The sequence below is a fragment of the Phasianus colchicus genome, chromosome 3, assembly GCF_987193195.1.
Source record: "Phasianus colchicus chromosome 3, bPhaCol1.hap1.1, whole genome shotgun sequence".
NCBI classification, from domain to species: domain Eukaryota; kingdom Metazoa; phylum Chordata; class Aves; order Galliformes; family Phasianidae; genus Phasianus; species Phasianus colchicus.
The window spans coordinates 95,008,061-95,029,098 of NC_143438.1; the positions used below are offsets into that span (position 1 = coordinate 95,008,061).

The 21,038-nt window shown below is 53.1% G+C and overlaps 1 protein-coding gene across 33 annotated transcripts in view; it reads left to right on the forward strand.

The window, feature by feature from the left end:
- The window catches only part of SCRIB (scribble planar cell polarity protein), a 121,794-nt gene that overhangs the window by 90,942 nt on the left and 9,814 nt on the right, over positions 1 to 21,038 (forward strand). For 14 of the 33 annotated variants that reach the window (XM_090138203.1, XM_090138208.1, XM_090138213.1 and 11 more), the window contains 11 exons: positions 3,236 to 3,274; positions 3,804 to 3,845; positions 5,808 to 5,936; positions 6,789 to 6,896; positions 8,361 to 8,520; positions 11,331 to 11,499; positions 12,983 to 13,072; positions 13,411 to 13,599; positions 18,809 to 18,973; positions 19,630 to 19,769; positions 20,849 to 20,886. In XM_090138203.1, the coding sequence (XP_089994329.1) occupies positions 3,236 to 3,274; positions 3,804 to 3,845; positions 5,808 to 5,936; positions 6,789 to 6,896; positions 8,361 to 8,520; positions 11,331 to 11,499; positions 12,983 to 13,072; positions 13,411 to 13,599; positions 18,809 to 18,973; positions 19,630 to 19,769; positions 20,849 to 20,886 (1,269 nt within the window). The remainder of the gene's footprint in view (positions 1 to 3,235; positions 3,275 to 3,803; positions 3,846 to 5,807; positions 5,937 to 6,788; positions 6,897 to 8,360; positions 8,521 to 11,330; positions 11,500 to 12,982; positions 13,073 to 13,410; positions 13,600 to 18,808; positions 18,974 to 19,629; positions 19,770 to 20,848; positions 20,887 to 21,038) is intronic. The other 19 variants (XM_090138205.1, XM_090138219.1, XM_090138223.1 and 16 more) reach the window with 6 other exon arrangements.

A 21,038-nucleotide genomic window follows, 5' to 3' on the forward strand; every position in this document is an offset into this window, starting at 1 on the left:
CCCAATGCATTCTATCATTCTGTGGCTCTGTGACCTTCCAGGACACTCCCAATCCATTCTATGGTTCTGTGACCTTCCAGGACATTTCCAACCCAACCGTTCTGTGGTTCTGTGAACTGTAAGAAACCTTCCAACCCAACCCAACCATTCTGTGGCTCTATGATCTTCAGAGACCCTTCCAACCCAACCCAACCATTTCATGTCTCTGTGATCTTCAAGGACCCTTCCAACCCAACCCAACCATTCCGTGGCTCTGTGATCTTCAAGGACCCCTCCAACCCAACCATTCCTTGGCTCTGGGACCTTTTCATGCAGAGGGTGGTGAGGCACTGTTCTCAGGTTGCCCAAGGAGGCTGTGGATGCCCCATCCCTGCAGGCATTGAAGGCCAGGCTGGATGTGGCTCTGGGCAGCCTGGGCTGCTGGCTGGAGACCCTTCACACAGCAGGGGTCTGATGATTATTTTGGTCCTTTTCAACCCAGGCCATTCTATGGTTCTGTGATTATAGTAATGCAGTGTCTTCCAGCTCCATCCCTTTGCTTTTCTGACAGCAGATGTACGCTCAGAGGTGTATTTGGGGCTCCTTGCCTCTAAGTCTTCCTTTGACCACAAATGGCAGCTTTCTTTAAGTTTAGGGTCCTTCCATCTAGGGGTGTTCTTGGGGTGAGGATGCTACTCCTTGTTCTGCAGTGGACAGGGATCTGGATATTCATTTTCTTCATCCCTAGAGAAGCTCAACTCCTGGTTAGGGACAGTCTGCATCTTCCCAGCCAGCAGCTCCTGGAACTGCTGTGTGACAACCCTCACTGTGACATTACTGGTTTATTACTATAAGGATTGGTTTATTATTATTATTATTTTAAATTTAGACAAGTCTTTGGATGGAGTGTTCCTAGTTCCAATTTGTCACAGTCAACTTTCGTGATTCTCTGGTGCTTTTGGTAGAAGTGTGTTGGCATTGAAGGCACGGTGACGTGTCCTTCCCACCAGCCACCCTCCAGCTAATGCCATCTGCCTTCTTAACTCTGGATGGGCTTGCTGCATGATAAATCATTTGGCATTAGAGGACCCTGCTGGATTGTTGTTATTTGATTCCTTTGGCAGTAGTGATGGTCTGTTTTTTCCTAGCAGAGGCTGTCAGACAGTGGAACCTTTCCAAGTAAAACCATTCACTCCTTCCTCCTTGAGTTCTGAGAAGAATAAACCAGATTTAACTGAGTTCTGCAGAGTTCAGAGCATCCCAGGAGCGTTTCTGCAGGTGCAGGCCTTTCCCTTCCTACTTTTAAGTTGGATCTCCCTGTTACATGGCACTGGTGTACCTTGAGTGAACCATTTTGAATAATCTCTCCAGCTTTTCTCTTGCTTTCCTGTGTCCACAGCTGAGTATGGCTTGAGAGATTCTCTTGACTTCTTAAAACGTTTCCGACTGTCTCTTGAGTTTATCATTCATTTTAGCCTCTTAAGGTCCTTAGAAAGCTTTTCCTCACTGCTTTGGTTTCTGAGATCCAATCTTTGTGTTAACAGCCTGTTTTTCCTTACTTCTTCTGTGGCTGTTAGGAGTCAGTAACTTGGGCACTTGTTTCCTAAGGTGCCATGGTGTCACAGTGCTGAGCCATTAGCCTTCCTAGATGCACTCTGTACCCATCTTCTGTTCTATCCACGAGTTTTCTGTCACCCACGTGTGTGATTTAATGCTTCTGGACAGCAGTCTCCTGCATGTCAGGTGAGATGCTATCAGGTAGAATTAGTTCTCAAACATTGAATGTTACACAGAATGTAAGAATCATAGAATCGTAGAATCACTCAGGTTGGAAAAGACCTCAAAGATCACCAGGTCCAACCACAGCCCAACCATCCGACCCCAACCCTAACAGCCCTCTGCTAAACCACGGCCCTGAGCACCACATCCAGACGGCTGTTAAACACATCCAGGGATGCTGACCCAACCACCTCCCTGGGCAGCCACTGCACTGCTCAGCAGCCCTTTCTTAGAGAAGTTCTTCCTAATATCCAACCTAAGCCCATGGGGTCCCCAGTCTGCATTATTGGGTCCCAGTTTGGGTTATGGGGTCCCCAGTCTGATTTAGGGGGTCCCACGGGGTCACCAGCCTTGGTTATGGGTCTCCAGTCTGAGTTAATGGGTCTCCAGTTTGGGATAAGGGTCCTCAGTCTGAGTTATGGAGATCCCAGTCTTACTTATGGGGTCTCCAGTTCAGGATATGGGTCCTCAGTCTGAGTTATGGAGATCCCAGTCTGACTTACTGGGTCTCCAGTTCAGGATATGGGGGCCCCAGTCTGGGTATGGAGTCTCCGGTCTGGTTTATGGGATCCCCAGACTGGGTTATGGGGTCCCATAGAATCACAGCATAGAATCACAGAACTGCCCAGGTTGGAAAAGACCTCAAAGATCACCAGGTCCAACCACAGCCCAACCGTCCGACCCCAACCCTAACAGCCCTCTGCTAAACCACGGCCCTGAGCACCACATCCAGACGGCTGTTAAACACATCCAGGGATGCTGACCCAACCACCTCCCTGGGCAGCCACTGCACTGCTCAGCAGCCCTTTCTTAGAGAAGTTCCTCCGGAGATCCAACCTGAACCTCCCCTGCCACAACTCCAGGCCATTGCCCCTCGTCCCGTCACCTGTCACCAGTGAGCAGAGAGCAGCCCCGCTCTGCTGCAATCCCCTTTCAGACGCTGGAAGGGAGCGACAAGGTCTGCCCTCAGCCTCCTCTTCCCCACCCTGAACGGCCCCAGTTCCTTCGCTCTCTCCTCAGAGGCCACATTCTCCAAGCCCTTCCCCAGCCTTGCTTTGGAAGAAGTCACCAGGTGTTACCAAAGGCCTTAGGACAGTCACTGTGCTGTCCTGCACGTGCCCCGTGTTTGCACTCAGGATGATGTGTTCCATCACCTTCCTCGATACTGCGGTCAGGCTGGAGGCTCGTAGTTCCCTGCAGTCCATTGTCCTGCTGCACAGTCGTGTTGCCTGGGCTTGGCTCCTGCCGGGTGTGAAGAGGAGGGAGCTGTTTGCAGTGGGTTTGGGCATCAGTGCGTCGTCCTCCACGGCTGGCAGCAGAGGCGGGCAGTGAGCCTTCCTGTGAGGCAGGGAGCAGTGGGGCACTGACAGCACTGGGCGAGGGCATTCTGTGTGCTGGGGAGGCTCTCAGCCTCACGGGGGCACGCCGGTCTCTCCATTTTCTCTCCATTCTCTCCCCTGGTGTTTCCCCCCTGCAGATGCCCGCAGCCGCTCGGCCAGGCAGGGAGACACGCTTTGTAAGTTCCCTCTGGTGTGCAGTGTGCGCTGCTGCTCCCTGCTGCTCCCTGCTGCTCCCTGCTGCTCCCACCTGGCCCTGCTGTTTGCTTCCCTTAGCTCCGTGCTCCCCGGCTCGTGGGCTTGGGGTGCCCCGCAGCTTGCTGCAGAGGACAGCCGCTCTGCTCTCAGGGCTGTTCCCTGCTCCTTTTGCTGAGATGGCCAACAAGCTGCAGTGCTGATGACTTGGCTCGAGCAAAGAGGGGCCACGATCTGCTGAGCTGGAGGAGAAGCAGGGAGGGTGGGGGTTAACGTGTGAAGTGCAGAGGATTGCGGGTGTCTTCTTGCGGAGGAACTCAGAGAAGCTGCTCTCTGAGCTGCTCCCCACGTGGAGGATGCGTTGCAGGGGTTGATGCGGGACTTGAAAGCTTTGTGCTGTATGGGAAGAAGGGCAGGGGGAAAGAGTTTGGTAAGTCTGGTTCTGAATGGAGCAGGGTTAGCTGAAGGGTTCCGTTATGTGCTCCACACTGACGCTTCTGTTTCTGCTTCCAGGCTTCCATTAACTTCATTGCATCGCAGGATGACAGCAGATCAGTAAGTACATCTGCTCTGAGAGCTTGCAGTAGTGTCTCCTGTGCCTCCCCCAGCATGTAAAGCTTGTAAGCTGTGTGCTTACTTCCAGCCTGGTTACGTCTCACTCCCGGCTCTGTGTTCTCTTTCTCAGCGTCCCTCCAAGTTTGTACAAATGCACTGTCTTCCGTATTCCTACACTGAAAACTCAATGTTTATAGCTTTTATTCCCGCTTACATGAGCAGTTCACTCTCGTGGTTTTTCTACCCAGTTGTGCTTCTGGTCCCTTTAAGTATCTGGAGTTTTGTTCACTTCCAGCTCAGATGACGTCTCGGTCTCCTGTCTCCACTTTTTGCTCCCCTCTGTCTGCATTCCCAGCTGGAGGCTTTGCTGGTGTTCTGTCCACTGCGCCCCAACTTCTGTCACTGCCCATCCCTGGCTGCGTTTCCCATTCGTGCTGCTTCCATCCCCAAGCTCTGACATTTCTGTGCCATTCAGGCAGGCAGGCTCTCCCTTCTCACTGAGAACGGAGTCTTCCCAAGGTGCTGCTGCCAAAACACCAGCTGACAAACCAGAAATTGCAGGTCTGAAACCCGACATGAATGGCACTGTAAAACCACCCTTTCTAAGTGGAGAAAATCCTTTTGCAACTGTGAAACTCAGACCAGCAGTACCAAACGACAGATCAGCTCCCATTATTCGATGGATAGATGGCCCATATATGTACTTCCTCCTTACAAACGTCATTTGCAGTAATGACAATTGCTATCTAAACTGGTTCTAAAAATTATTTAAGTGTAATTACTGTAAAATAGAATCACACTGGTACGGATTTCTGATTTTTGAAAGCATTCTTTCTAATGAGGCTGTTGCCTTGGGCTGGGGTTGGAGCAGCTCAGCTTGGTTCTACAGTGCTGTGCCTTCTGCAGGAGGTGGAGTCGTGTTGATCCTGGAGATGGTTTGGGTGCTCCAGGCAATCTGACTAACTGAAAGGTCGCAGATCTGAGGATTTGGCATTTGTTGTTTGGAAATCTGTTGTTTGCCCGAGGAATCCCAGCATCCATACAGACTGGAAGGAGCGGGCCTGGAGAGCAGCCCTGCGGAGAAGGAGCTGGGGGTCCTGGTGGGTGAAAAACTGAACGTGAGGCAGCAGTGTGCTCCTGCAGCTCGGAGAGCAAATGGGATCCTGGGCTCCATCGGCAGAGGGGTGGCAGCAGGGACAGGGAGGTGATCGTCCCTCTCTGCTCTGCTCTCGTGAGGCCCCGTCTGCAGCACTGCGTCCAGGGCTGGAGCCCCCAGGACAAGAAGGACAGGGAGCTGTTGGAGAGGGGCCAGAGGAGCCACAGAGATGAGCAGGGCTGCAGCACCTCCGTACAAAGACAGGCTGAGGGAGCTGGGCTCGTTCAGCATGGAGAAGAGAAGCTGCGGGGTGAATCAGTGCAGCCTTCAGCACCTCAAGGGAGCCTACAGACAGCAGGGGAGTCAGCTCTTGGGAAGGGGAGATGGCAGCAGGACAAGGGAATGGTTGGAATTGAGGGAGGGCGGATTTCAGTTGGATGTGAGGGGGAAGTTGTTTGCTGTGAGAGCGGTGAGGTGCTGGAACAGCTGCCCAGAGAGGCTGTGGATGCCCCGTCCATCCCTGGAGGTGTTCAGGGCCAGGTTGGATGGGGCCCTGGGCAGCCTGGGCTGCTGTGAAATGTGGAGGTTGGTGGCCCTGCGTGTGGTGGGGGTTGGAGCTTCGTCATCCTTGAGGTCCCTTCCAACCCAACCATTCTGTGATTCTGTGAACTGGGCATCACGTAACTCATTGGTGTTGCTTTGCCTGGCGCCGCTTTGCTCTCCAGATGCTTGCACCAGAGGCATGGCTTTGCGTTTGGCGTTTGCTGCAGCAGCTCTCCTTCCCAGGGACTCACCTCTCTCAACTCTTTTCTCTCCCTCTCTCTCTTCCTCTGCCTTTCCCCCCCTCCTTGTGGCACTGACATAAGCAGACCAAGCCAGGCGTCATTCAGCCTCTTTCTCGAGTGCGACAAAATGCAGCCTCGCACAACGCGGAGGAGGGGGGCAGCCCCAATCCCTTCCAGCAGCCCGAGCCGTGCTCCACTGTGCACAACCCTGTAAGTGGCCGCAGTTCCTGCTCACTCAGCTTGTCCCAGGCTGCTCCGCTGCCACGACGAGTTACGCTGAGGCACGAAACCTTGGCGTCAGCACCTCGCCTCTTGGCATCATCTGTAGGGAGTTTGATGATCTGCAGAACGATGGGTTTTCTTTCAGAGGTTCTCATTCTCAGGGCTTTACGTTGATGGGAAAGAAGGGTTTGTGTATTTCAGTCTTAGCCTGGGTAAGAATTGCTGCTGCGTAGTTGTAGAATACGGATTTATTCCAAATCAGGAGTACAGCAGCCACTGGGGGAGAAGGAAAAGACAGGAAAAAAGGAGTGACGTGGGTCGGTCCCTTCCAACGAGGAAGGTTCCGTTAGTCAGAAATACTGGATAAGGCCAGAGCTTCTCCCTCATTTCCCCGTGGACTGAATTTGGCTTTTTCAGCCCGAAGGAGCTCTCAGTTAACTGTGTGCCACTGTACCCCCGCTCCAAAAGCCCATTGATTCAGATGGGTGCGTGCTCCTTGAATTGGCTGGAAATCCTTCAGTGACATCAGTTTGGTCACGAAATTCTGGTGAAGTTTGGTCCCACGCTCACGAAATTCTGGTGAAGTAGATGAAGATCCGTGCCAGCAGAATTAGATTCCTCCACCAGCCAAGGAGTCAGATGAGGCTGTGGTGCTTGTCCTGCTCCATGGCATGCACACCATGCACTGCTCTCCTTCCTGCCCAAGGCTGCAGTAGGATCCCTTCCATACTGCACTGCTGAGGCTCTGCAGGGTGAGGATTTTGAAGCGTTTCCCCCGTGTTCTGTTCTTTTATAACAACTGTGATTATTTTTTTTTATGTCCTGTTTCTGTCGCTGTAGCCAAAGCCACCGTCACCACCCTCTCCTGATGAGATTCCCATCAACGTCAAGCAAGCATACAAGACTTTTGCAGCAGTGCCCTTGTCACACCCTCTGCTCGAGACACAGGTAGGTGCTGCTGGCTGGGGGCAACGTCACCCACGTGGTGGAACACAGAGGAGATGGAGCATTGATGGAAAGGAGCCTTGGGTACTGTGGGCTGAGTGTGAGCCAGCAGTGTGCCCAGGTGGCCAAGAAGGCCGATGGCATCCTGGCTGGGATGAGGAATGGTGAGCAGGACTGGAAGTCGTCCTGCCCTGCACTCGGCATACCCAGACTGGGGCCCCATATCCCAAACTGGAGACCCAGTAAGTCAGACTGGGATCTCCGTAACTCGGACTGAGGACCCATATCCTGAACTGGAGACCCATTAACTCAGACTGGAGACCCATAACCAAGACTGGTGACCCCGTGGGACCCCCTAAATCAGATTGGGGACCCCATAACCCAGACTGGGACCCTATTATGCAGACTGGGGACCCATATCCCAAACTGAGGACCCCATAACTCAGACTGGAGACTCATAACCAAGACTGGGGACTCCATGAGTTCAGGTTGGATCTCCGGAGGAACTTCTCTAAGAAAGGGCTGCTGAGCAGTGCAGTGGCTGCCCAGGGAGGTGGTTGGGTCAGCATCCCTGGATGTGTTTAACAGCCGTCTGGATGTGGTGCTCAGGGCCGTGGTTTAGCAGAGGGCTGTTAGGGTTGGGGTCGGATGGTTGGGCTGTGGTTGGACTCGGTGATCTTTGAGGTCTTTTCCAACCTGGGCAGTTCTGTAAGGCTCGTTATTTTTCATAGCACTGCTCTCCCAGGGCATTAGGGTGCTGCCTTAACCTTGCTGTTCTGATACAAAGAAACCCGCTGAGCTTCCAAGCTATAGGGCCAGGCTAAATCTGCTCCAAGAACCTTCATTCTGGTTGAAGGCAAAGCTGAAACTGAAGGTCTGCTTGCTCTCCTCCTATGATTCATTTTCATTTATATAACTAAAGAACAGTCTTGTTTGTAATAATTCTTGGCGGTTCTCATTTTAGCCTTACACTTTGTAATCTCTGGTTCACAAATGGATTCTGTGGGTCGGTTTGTTTTACTCCTTATAGTTCTGTTCTTCTGATATTCTGTTATTTATTCTGTGAAATACGGATTTATTTTTTCAACAGCGAAATTTCCACTTCTTGGAATTAAATTTGAGGTGGGTTTACCATTCCAACAAGTGACGTCCCTGACTGTTGCTATTGATGACATTCGGTCGTGGGGAAGGAATGATGGCAGAAAATCCTCCTTTCAGTGCTTACCCATTTCTCAGTGTCCTTGGGAACTGCACAGAGAAACCCAAACCTGCCCCAGAGGTGAAGTCTGGTGGCCGGAGCAGGAGCTGGGCCAGCAGCTCCGAGAGGATTCAGGCTTTTGGGACTGTGGATACGGAGAAAGGATGCTGGGGAAGGGGAAGGGGAGTGCTATGGAGGACAAGGCTGAGGCACAGGGCTGAGGCTGGAGCTTGGCTCGGTCACTCTGTGAGCTTTGTGGATTTTCACAGGTGCCAACGCAGAGCAGCCTGCACAGCCCTGAGCAGAGGTCCTTCCGTGAGAGGCAGAAATACTTCGAAGTGGAGGTGAAGCAGCAGCAGGTGGACAAACCTCCCAAACGTGTCTCCTTGGTGGGAGAGGATGACCTGAAGAAAATGAAGGAAGAGGAAGGTACGCTTCATTCTGGGGATGGGAAATTTGGCCTGTGAAGTGAAGCCTTCTTCCGTGGGAGGCACTGGGAATCCAACCCCTGCAACAGCTTGTAGGAGGTTATTAACAGCTACAGAGTCATTAAGATTGGAAAAGACCTGTAGGGTCACCAAGTCCAACCCCAACCCATCCCCACCGTGCCCATTAATCACGTCCCCAGGTGCCACATCTCCATGGTTCTGGAGCACTTCCATGGGTGGTGACCCCCACACCTCCCTGGGCAGCTGTATCGATGCCTGACCGCTCTTTCTGAGAACAAATCTTTTCCTGACATCAAACCTGAACCTCCTCTGGCACAACTTGCAGCCACCACCTCTTGTAACAGGGAATTGGAGCTCGATGATCTTCAGGGTCTCTTTCATAGAATCCTAGCATGGCCTGGGCTGCAAAGGAGCACAATGCTCATCAGTTCCAACCCCCTGCTGTGTGCAGGTCACCAACCAGCAGCCCAGGCTGCCCAGAGCCACATCCAGCCTGGCCTTGGATGCCTGCAGGGATGGGGCATCCACAGCCTCCTTGGGCAACCTGTTCCACTGCCTCACCACCTCTGCATGAAAAACTTCCTCCTCACAGCCAACCCAAACCTCCCCTGGCTCACTTTAAAGCCATTCCCCTCGTCCCATCACCACCACCCTCACACACAGCCGTTCCCCTCCTGTTTATCCGCTCCCTCCAAGCACTGGGAGGCCACCATCAGGTCTCCCTGCAGCTTCTCTTCTCCAAGCTAAACGAGCCCAGTTCCCTCAGCCTTTCCTCATAGCAGAGCTGCTCCAGCCCTCTGCTGATGTCCGGCTTCTCGTCCATCCAGACCCCCAAGCCCTTCTCCTTGGGGCTGCTCCCCAAGAGCTCTTCCCCCAGTCTGTATCAATACCTCAAGGGAGCCTACAGACAGGAGGGGAGTCAGCTCTTGGGAAGGGGAGATGGCAGCAGGACGAGGGAATGGTTGGAATTGAGGGAGGGCGGATTTCAGATGGATGTTGGGGGAAGTTGTTTGCTGTGAGAGTGGTGAGGTGCTGGAACAGCTGCCCAGAGAGGCTGTGGATGCCCCGTCCATCCCTGAGGTGTTGGAGGCCAGGTTGGATGGGGCCCTGGGCTGCTGTGAAATGTGGAGGTTGGTGGCCCTGCATTGGTGGAGGTTGGAGTTTCGTGATCCTTGAGGTCCCTTCCAACCCAACCATCTGTGATTCTGTGAACTCACTGAGGGTGCACTGGATGCCATCGTCTGTTGTTGATGAAGATGCTGAAGAGCACCACTCCCAGGACCGACTCCTGAGGGACAGCGTTTGTGACCTGCCTGCACCCTGACACAGAACCATTGATCACAGCCCTTTGGCTGCATCCAGCCAGCCCATTCCTAATGCATCCAACAGTCCATCCTTCAAATCCACACCTCTCCCATTTAGAGAGCTGGATGTGGTGAGGGACCGTGTCAGAGGCCTTGCAGAAATCAGGTAGATGACATCCATCACCTTTCCCCTGTCCACCAAAGCTGTCACTCCATCGTAGAAAGAAACCAGGTTGGTCAGGCACGATCTGCCCTTGGTGAAGCCACGCTGGCTGTCTCAAATCACCTCTTTCAACCTAGGCCATTCTGTGATTCTATAAGGCCTGGTAATTGCTTGATGTACGTTGAAATTAAGGATTTTATTGGCTGCCCCACTGTTCCAGTATGGACAGCTGGAGGTGCGATGGGGTCAGGGTTCGAAACAATTCTACAAAGCCACTGCAGATGGTGATGTTTCTTTGAAAGATGCCAAAGTTGATCAGCAGGAGATTATATCCTGGTGCAGCCCTGCAGGGGTGAAAATGGGATTGCCTGTGATGTCCTTATGCAGGATGTGACAGAAGAGTTTTCATTGCCTGTTACACTGCTGTGATTTTGCACAACGCTTTCACAGGAGGGAAGGTGACTGCTGCAGTCTTTGATGTCATTTCTTCCTGTTTGGAAATTGCTTTAAATGTCAATCAGAAGCTACAGTGATTGCATAGAAGGGCTTCTAATGAAATCTGGTCCCGTTCCTTAAGAAAAAACAGAGGTGGGATTGAATTCCTGGCTCTGGGAGCTGCGACTCACTACTCTGTTATGGTAGAATTCCTCTTGTAAATTGACTCTTTCATTCTGCATACAGCTGTTCTTCCTGCCCTCCCTCCCATGTATCTGTTCAGAGGTTTTTTGTGAATTGGTGTGAAGCATCAGAAGCATTCTTAGTTTCAGGAACGTGAATACAATTGAAGATAAGAGTAAGCTCCTAACAGATATCCTAACAAGTAGAAAGGAAGGTAAGGAAAAGAAATCACAGCTGTCCTTTGGAGTTTCTTTGATGTGATGTGGCTGAAAGAATCACGTATCCAGCCTGTAAAACGTTCTGGGTACATCAGGCTCTTTGTGTACAAAGAACACGATGGGAAGGAGAACTGCAGAGTCTCAGGTCTGAATTGAAGCTTGATTTGAGAATTGCTGAGTGTGGTAGGCGAGGAGAAACGTCACCTCTAATCAGGAGCACTGGAAAGTAAAAAGAAAATGCACCTAAGGGAGGGACATCCCTTGTTAGTAAGGGTGGGACTGAGGGAATGGGGTGGAGCTTTTACATCTGAAGCATTGGAGGAGTGGAGGAGAAACAAACGCTGTGTCGCTGTGTCGAGGAGAGCATGGACTTAAAGTAAAACAATATGCAGAAGTGCTGAGCATAAAATCCCGCCCGGACTCTGAATCCCCGTGGGATTTAACGGAGTTTAATGTGGTGTAAGATGAGTCCGTCTTGTTTTGGCAGCTCGAAAACTGCAGCAGAAACGTTCCCTTCTGTTGGAGGAAGAAGTGGAAGAGGACGAGATGATGAAACAAGTGCCTGAGATGAGCATGCAGTCCACTGTCATCATTGAAGGAGTCGAGTACAAGATTGAGAGGCTGAATGGAAGGAGCAGCCAGGCTCCAGCAACTCGGTAAGACTATGGAGCAGAATCTCAGTGCCACCCGTGTGTTCAGAGGTGTCTGAGTGATTGTCAGGGGAAGAGGGCTGGACCTTATCTTCTCTTGGATGTGAAAATGTGTCGTGCGCAGTTCTGTTTTCAAGTTCTCTTTTCAGAAGAATGCCTCCTTCAGGTCCATGTGCGGGTGCATAAAGCCATTGAGTTTTGGAGATAGCCAGCTGAGGGACAGCCCTGGTGCTGAACGTAGCTTTGCTCTTACAGCAGAAGATAGCTTTGCACTTATAGCCCTGCAGAGAAGGAGCTGGGGGTCCTGGTGGGTGAAAAACTGAACGTGAGGCAGCAGTGTGCTCCTGCAGCTCGGAGAGCAAATGGGATCCTGGGCTCCATCGGCAGAGGGGTGGCAGCAGGGACAGGGAGGTGATCGTCCCTCTCTGCTCTGCTCTCGTGAGGCCCCGTCTGCAGCACTGCGTCCAGGGCTGGAGCCCCCAGGACAAGAAGGACAGGGAGCTGTTGGAGAGGGGCCAGAGGAGCCACAGAGATGAGCAGGGCTGCAGCACCTCCGTACAAAGACAGGCTGAGGGAGCTGGGCTCGTTCAGCATGGAGAAGAGAAGCTGCGGGGTGAATCAGTGCAGCCTTCAGCACCTCAAGGGAGCCTACAGACAGGAGGGGAGTCAGCTCTTGGGAAGGGGAGATGGCAGCAGGACAAGGGGATGGTTGGAATTGAGGGAGGGAGATTTCAGTTGGATGTGAGGGGGAAGTTGTTTGCTGTGAGAGCGGTGAGGTGCTGGAACAGCTGCCCAGAGAGGCTGTGGATGCCCCGTCCATCCCTGGAGGTGTTCAAGGCCAGGTTGGATGGGGCCCTGGGCAGCCTGGGCTGCTGGTTGGTGACCCTGCACACAGCAGGGGTTGGAACTGATGAGCATTGTGCTCCTTTGCAACACAGGCCATTCTGTGACTCTACAGTGATTCTATGATTTAGGTCCTTATGGCACCCTATGGATCCTTATGGCACCCTGCGGGTTCTCTGTGCAGCCTGGGCTGCTGGTTGGTGACCCTGCACACAGCAGAGGGTTGGAACCAGATGAGCACTGTGCTCCTTTGCAACCCAGGCCATTCTGTGACTCTATGATTTTATGAAACGCAGAGAATCACGACTCTGAGGTCAGTCAGGATTTATCCCTACCCCAAACATGCATTCACTTACAATTCAGAAGGATCATCCCTTGTTAACATTTATGCATATCCAACATCAGCAAAGGAAAAGGCTGAGAGCAACCAGGCTGTCCATCATGCAAAGGGAGCTGGAGAGCATAATCTGTTATGAAATGAACGAGGAAATGCTTGCTGTAATGGAGAAAAAAGCGTTGAGCAAAAGCATTCTGGGTTGTGTCTTCAAACTGGGCTGTGTTGTGTTCCGGGGTGTGGACCTATTCTGAACATTCCTTGGGGATGGCAGCCTGTGGCACTGCTGGCTGATGTGCTCATCTGGTTTAGGTCCTCAGAGGTGAATGAGAACAACAGCTCACAGAGGAATTCACTGGAAGAAGGAATGAAGCCTGAGCAGAGAACCAACTCCATGTCTGGGTAAGGGGATGAGCAGTGTGCTGTGCCCTGAAACACCAGGTGGTGGAGCACGGGGCTCCTGCTTTTTAACAAATACAGAGTGTAGAAGGAAGGATTTTGTGGAGAAGGTGAAACTATAACTGGGGAGAAAAAAAAAAAGAAACAAACCTTTTTAGCATCAGCTTAACTCCGTGTTCGTGTTATTCTTCTGTCCTTCAAAATGATGTCCTTGGAGCTGGGGGTGGTGCAGAAGAGTGTCTGGGGGTGTTGGTCATCACCTTCCCATCACGCTGAGAAGAGCAGGCAGTACTGAAGCGGATGAGGGCTGCCCGTTTCTCACTGCTTCTCTCTCTGCCCAGGTTGAGTCCATTGGGTCCCGCAGCAGGGGATGCATCGGCCCCGGTGCGGACAGCCAAGGCGGAGCGCAGGCACCAGGAGAGGTTGCGAATGCAGAGTCCTGAGCTCCTGAGCAGCCAAGAGAAGGAACTTTCTCCAGCAGAACGTCGTGCTCTGGAGGCAGAGAAGCGAGCGATGTGGAGGGCAGCACGGTGAGACAGAAGGAGCTTCATTGTTTTCTTTGCTAGGCCAGTTGAAGGAAGAATCCGGGCCGTTCAGATGGGGAATGGAAAAGCTTCCCTGCGCCACGTGTTTGCAGAGGTTGTAGTTGGCACCTTTCTCCCATTCAAACAGTGCAGAGCATCCGCTGCTTGGCTGAGCTCATCTGCTTCTCACCAGCCGTGTGAGTGAGAAGTCCTGTATTGCATTTGGCAGCAGGGACAGGGAGGTGATCGTCCCTCTCTGCTCTGCTCTCGTGAGGCCCCGTCTGCAGCACTGCGTCCAGGGCTGGAGCCCCCAGGACAAGAAGGACAGGGAGCTGTTGGAGAGGGGCCAGAGGAGCCACAGAGATGAGCAGAGGGCTGGAGCAGCTCTGCTATGAGGAAAGGCTGAGGGAACTGGGCTCGTTCAGCTTGGAGAAGAGAAGGCTGCAGGGAGACCTGATGGTGGCCTCCAGTGCTTGGAGGGAGCGGATAAACAGGAGGGGAACGGCTGTGTGTGAGGGTGGTGGTGATGGGACGAGGGGAATGGCTTTAAAGTGAGCCAGGGGAGGTTTGGGTTGGATGTGAGGAGGAAGTTTTTCATGCAGAGGGTGGTGAGGCAGTGGAACAGGTTGCCCAAGGAGGCTGTGGATGCCCCATCCCTGCAGGCATTGAAGGCCAGGCTGGATGTGGCTCTGGGCAGCCTGGGCTGCTGGTTGGCGACCTGCACACAGCAGGGGGTTGGAACTGATGAGCATTGTGCTCCTTTGCAACCCAGGCCGTTCTGTGACTCTACAGTGATTCTGTGATTATGGGTCCCTCTGGCACCCTATGGACCGTTATGGCTCCCTATGGATCCCTGTGGCACCCTGTGGATCCTTATGGCACCCTATGGATCCCTGTGACATCCTATTTATCCTTATGGCACCCTATGGATGCCTATGGCACTCTGTGGATCCTTATGGCATCCTGTGGATCACCGTGGCTCATTATGGATCCTTATGTCACTCTGTGGATCCTTATGGCACCCTGTGGATCCTTATGGCACACAATGAATGTTTATGATACCCTATGGATCCTTATGGCACCCTATGGATCCATATGTCACCCTTTGGATTCCTATGGCACTCTCTGGATTCCTATGGCACCCTATGGATCCTTGTGGCACCCTATGGATCACTGTGGCTCACTGTGGATCCTTATGGCACCCTGTGGGTTCTCTGTGCAGCCTGGGCTGCTGGTTGGTGACCTGCACACAGCAGGGGGTTGGAACTGATGAGCATTGTGCTCATTTGCAACCCAGGCCACTCTAGGATTCTGTGATTCTATGATGATTCTCTCCTAAGCCTGAACATGAGCATGGCCAAGGAATGCCATAACAAAGCCCTTTTTTATGACAGATACAAATGGAGAAGTATGGCAGTGTGTGTGCAAACCTCTGAAAGCAGAGCCATTGCAAGGACTCTGCTCATCGCACAGAATGCATGCCTGCTGCTCAGGAGTGCGTCCTTATCTGAGCGTGCTGATGCCAGCAGATCAAGAAATCTGAAAAGTGCTATTATGCTATCGAAAAGTTTGTGAGTGTGGAATATAGAGTGTTGAATAGAGTGCATTTGTCCACTGTGGGCAGAGTAGAGATCACTGTATTCTCGATCTTCAGTCTCTTGCCTTGTAAGCATGGTGGGAGGGAAGGGGGGGGGTTTGCAGAAGTGAGCTGGAGAAGGAAAAGCCTTTCAGAGCTGAGGAAGATGTGCTGAGGAGCCCTTTGCAGCCGCCTTGCTTTTCATCTTTTCACTTGTCAGATTCAGCGTTGAGTTTGTGATTTCTGCAGAGCAGCTTCTCAGCTTCGTTCTGCTTCTGGTAGCAAGGTGTATTTTTAATTTCAGCTCCCAAAGAAGCATCTGCTCTTCCTTGGGTGGTGTTAAGGCCTGACTTATGGGCAGCAGGAGGGATCAGACACCACAGTGAGCTCCTCCAGTCCGAGGACGGGCTGTCCCTACCCCCATAGACCTCACAAATGCGGTGATCCCAGGACCCATCTCCTGTCTCTGCTGCAGCACGGTGACGTGGTGGCAGCCAGGACTCCACGTCTTGTTTCCCCACACAGCCCCACACACGTGCCGAGTGGGGAGGATTGCCTTGCAGGCAGTGCTGCAGCCTCACTAACCTGTATTTGCTTTTTAAGTGCATGATTTTATTACTTTCTTTCTAATCTTCTATCTTCTGCTTCTTTCCAGTTCTCTGGTCTGTGTGCTGTCAGTTGTGACCCCATCAACTCACACCACCTTGGGCTTTCCCTTTTCTCCCCGTGTCATCGGTGCCCTGCCAGGACATTCGATGCCCCCCACCACCACACACCCACTCCCCTTCCTCTGCTGGGAGACACACAGGGACCCATACTATGTAGGTGCCCTCGCACACACACATGCTGGGAGGATTGGCTGACACACCTGAAGGCTGTGCTGCCATTCAGAGGGACCTGGACAGGCTGGAGAGCTGGGCAGTAAGAAACCAGATGAGGTTTAACAAAAGCAAGTGTAGAGTCTTGCACCTAGGGAGGAATAATTGCACGCAGTGATACAGGTTGGGGGATGAGCTGCTGGAGAGGAGCTCTGCAGAGGGGGACCTGGGTGTCCTGGTGGGTGACAGGTCAGCCATGAGCCAGCAGTGTGTGGCCAGAAGGCCAGTGGCATTCTGGGGTGCATGAAAAAGAGCGTGGCCAGGAGTGGAGGGAGGTGATTCTCCCCCTGTACTCTGCCTCATCTGGAGTGCTGTGTCCAGTTCTGGGCTCCCCAGTACAAAAAAGACAGGGATCTCTTGGGAAGAGTCCAGCAGAGAGCCACAAAGATGGTGAAGGGCCTGGAGTGTCTCCCCTATGGAGAAAGGCTGAGTGAGCTGGGTCTGTTTAGCCTTGAGAAGAGAAGACTGAGAGGGGACCTGACCCAGGTCTGTAAATATCTGAGGTGTGGAGACAGGATGAGGGGAAACGGCCAGAAACTGCAGCATAGGAAGTTCTGCACCAATGTGTGCAAGGACTTGTTCAGGTGAGGTGACGGAGCACTGGAACGGGCTGCCCAGGGGGTGGTGGAGTCTCCTTCTCTGCAGATGTTCCAGACCCACCTGGACACCGAGTTGTGTGACCTGGTGTAGGGAAGCTGCTTTGGCAGGGGGTTGGACTCGATGATCTCCGGATCCCTTCCAACCCCTACGATGCTGTGATGCTGTGATTCTGACATTCGTGCCCCAGGAAGGCTGTGAGTGAGGGGGTAAAGGCACGTGTTGAAGAGGAGCGAGGTCCAGCAAGGTCCATGTGCATCCTGGTGGTGTTTCCAATGTGCTCCTCTGTGGATGCGCTCAGTTCTGAGCTGTGCGAAACACAGCCTGCACAATGTACTTGTTTGTTTGGCCTGGCCTCACTTTGCCCACTATATGTGGGCTCCACGGTATTAGAAGGATATAAAAATGTGAGAACGTGCCCAGAGGAGGGCAACAGAGTTGGTTAAAGGAGCAGAGAGGGGAAATATTGGAGCGCATCCAGAGGAGGGACATAAATGTGATTGAAGGGCTGGAGCACAGCCCTGTGAAGAAAGGTTGAGGGAGCTGGGCTTGTTTAGCTTGAGGAGAGGAGAGGGGAGGGGAAGGGAAAGGAGAGGACAGGAGAGGAAAGGAGGGGAGGGGAGAGGGAGGGAGAGGGGAGGGGAGAAGAAAGGAAGGGAGAGGAGGGGAAAGGAGGGGGAGGGGAGGAGAGGGGAGAGGGGAGAGGAGAGGAGGAGAGGGGAAGGGAGGAGAGGAGAGGGGAGCGAGAGAGGGGAGGGGAGGGAATAGGGGAGAGAAGGGAGGGAAGGGAAGGGAAGGGAAGGGAAGGGAAGGGAAGGGAAGGGAAGGGAAGGGAAGGGAAGGGAAGGGAAGGGAAGGGAAGGGAAGGGAAGGGAAGGGAAGGGAAGGGAAGGGAAGGGAAGGGAAGGGAAGGGAAGGGAAGGGAAGGCTCCAGAGAGACCTCATTGCAGCCTTCCAATATTTGAAGGGATCTTACAAGCAGAAGGGGGACCAACTTTTTACACCGTCTGATAGCGACAAGATAAGGGGAAATGGCCTTAACCTGAAAGATGGGAAATGTAGTTGAGATGTTAGGAAGAAATCTTTTACTCGGAGGGTGGTGAGGTACTGGAACAGGATGCTCAGAGGAGTTATGGATGCCCCATCCCTGGGGGCATTCAAGGCCAGGTGGGATGTGGCCTTGTGCAGCTTGATGTAGTGATTGACAACCCTCCCCAGGGCCTGGGGTTGGAATTTGGTAATCTTCAAGGTCCCCTCCAACCTAAGCCGTCCTGTGATCCTGTGATACGTATGAGGAGCAGCCTCGGTTTGTTCAGCTTAGAGGAGACAGAGGGGAGGCTCGTGGCAGCCTGCAGCTCATTGTGGCAGCCTGCAGCCAACTTAGCATCTCTGCCCAAAGGGCCCGAAGGAACAGCACGGAGCTGTGCCAGGGGAGGGTCGGGCTGGGGATGAGGGAGAGGTTCTGCACCAGAATGTGATGGGCTTGGAACAGGCTCCCCAGGGTGCTGGTCGTGGTTTCAGGGCCGTCAGTAGTGCTGAAGAAGCACTTGGATGATGCACTTAGAGATGTGCTTTAACGCTCACTTTGCCCTTTGTGGAGTCAGGAGCTGGACTCAGTGCTTGCCACGGGTTCCTTCCAGCTCAGTGATCCCATTTTACAGTGGTCAAACAAAGGTGCGTGCTAACAGGTGGACGGATATGTATGAGCGTGCAGTGCACGTGGAGGTGATGTGTGTGCACACACACGTGCTCACGCCCTGCACTCCATCAGTCTGCCTTACACACGCACGCACCTCTTTGCAGCCACTGCTCAGCCTTCTGCATTGGTCTGCTGGTGTCTCCGGTCCTCCCAGCACGTAAGGAGGGCAGTCTCCAAAGATGTAGGCTGTGAAATGAGCGCTTTGGGGCACATCATCCCAGGTTGCCCTCTGGAGGTTTCCGTTTCTTCTGCAGCAGTTGGTGCTGGGAAGGACGAGGTGTAGCAGCCTGTCGTAATCGTGGCTGCTCCCTTTTCAGACACACATTTCTCCTTGCCAGGGTATGTTCCTGTATCTGTTTCTTTCTCTCCCTGTATTTGTCCACTGTAATGTTCATTACCATCATCTCCTCTTCCTTCTCCTTTTCCTCTTCCTCTCTTCCTCCTCCTCCTCCTCCTCCTCCTCAGATCCTCAACTCTTGAAGACAGTATTAAACAGTACGAGCAGGATCTGGCCAGGAAGCTGTACCAGTCCCGGCAATGGGCTCCTGCTCCCGGGGCCAGGCCAGCTCAGATGCCTAGTCCAGTGCAGAGTCACGTCTCGAGAACCCCTGGGTCAGGAAACCAATCCAGGTGTGCACAGCCCCATCCCTGCCAGCTGCATGCTCCGTCCTGTCTGCGTCCCCCATCCTAACACCGTGCTCCCAGCCGTGTCCTTGTAGGGCTAGGGAGGACTCAGTGGTGCTGGACTCCGTTTCCCTGAGGTACCACAGGCTGTTGGCAGTCAGCGGGGATGATGGGTGGACACTGGGTCTGGCTGGTTGGGTGGGAGCTGACGTTTCTGAGGGCTGACCCCCTTTTGTCAGAGGTGATTTATAACGTCCCAGTGGCAGAGGAGGGATAAAGCGTGGCCCTGAAATCTCACTTAGTCACTGAGCCCTGGCAGTTCCCCTCCACGTTCCTCACTTTGGATTGCTCTCTGTCATACGTGGCACCTCTGGGAAGGCCTGCAGCATCTCAGTGCGTTGATGCTGAGCTCCAGGCTCTGTTCTGCACACGTGAAGCTGTGCATTTCGGGACAGTAACGTCTGATGGCAGCAAACCGAGCTGTTCTCTCCTGCTCTGAAAGTCTGTCTGCGGTGGGGAACCAAGGGTTCATCTGGCCTTTCTGCACTCAGCTTGTTGAGTGTGCTCCAGCCGCTGGGCACAGAAGAGGACATTAAGCTCGTAGAGAGAAAGCGATGTCTGATGTCTTTTTCTCCTCCCTCCCCTCCTCCTTTCTGAGACAGGATGAAATCCCTTGAGCAGGATGCTCTTAAAGCCCAAATGGTCATTGCCAAGTCCAAGGAGGGAAAGAAGCGCAGCACTCTGGAGCAGGTGACAGAGTCACCTTCGCCTGTCCCTACCCCGTCACCAACACCACTGGAAGGTACCGTACAGCCCTTTGGAGGGGGGAGGGGAGAAAGCTCATGCTTCTGCAGGTTAGCTTGCTTGAAAGCAGATTGGCAGAATGCAGTTTCTTCATTCAGTTTCTCTCCTTGAGTGCAGCCCTGTGCAGAAGGAGCTGGGGGTCCTGGTGGGTGAAAAACGGAACGTGAGGCAGCAGTGTGCTCCTGCAGCTCAGAGAGCAAATGGGATCCTGGGCTCCATCGGCAGAGGGGTGGCAGCAGGGACAGGGAGGTGATCGTCCCTCTCTGCTCTGCTCTCGTGAGGCCCCGTCTGCAGCACTGCGTCCAGGGCTGGAGCCCCCAGGACAAGAAGGACAGGGAGCTGTTGGAGAGGGGCCAGAGGAGCCACAGAGATGAGCAGGGGGCTGGAGCAGCTCTGCTATGAGGAAAGGCTGAGGGAACTGGGCTCGTTCAGCTTGGAGAAGAGAAGGCTGCAGGGAGACCTGATGGTGGCCTCCCAGTGCTTGGAGGGAGCGGATAAACAGGAGGGGAACGGCTGTGTGTGAGGGTGGTGGTGATGGGACAAGGGGAATGGCTTTAAAGTGAGCCAGGGGAGGTTTGGGTTGGCTGTGAGGAGGAAGTTTTTCATCCAGAGGGTGGTGAGGCAGTGGAACAGGTTGCCCAAGGAGGCTGTGGATGCCCCATCCCTGCAGGCATTGAAGGCCAGGCTGGATGTGGCTCTGGGCAGCCTGGGCTGCTGGTTGGTGACCTGCACACAGCAGGGGGTTGGGACTGATGAGCATTGTGCTCCTTTGCAACCCAGGCCATTCTGTGATTCTGTGATCCATTCAGCTGAGGCTGGAAGGACCTATTTGAGCACACGGCACTTCTCAGCACAGGAGATTCTCCTGACACATAGAGAGCAAAACATTGAAGTGATGGTTCTGGGAAACAAGAGCAGAGTAGAAAAGACAGGAAAGAAGCATTTATTTGGAAAGTCTGTTGTGAGCGTGGTCTTCTATCACACTGAAATCAGTGCTGAATGAAGGGACAGGCATGTGTGCGTGTTGTGTGTAATGCAGACGTGCAGTGGACAATGCTTTTATGTCATCTTTTGCAGATTGCAGTCCCAGGAACGTCACCTCACCAGGAAGGCTGGTATGACACATTCTGCTTGCTTCTGTTCTCTTTGTAATCCTGGGGTTTCTCAGTTCCTCACTTTGGGTGTGGATCGTGCATCTGGGCCATGAAGTCCCTATTTCAGTACTTAACCTGAGAGTTAAGTGAAGAGGCACTGTGGATGGAGCTTC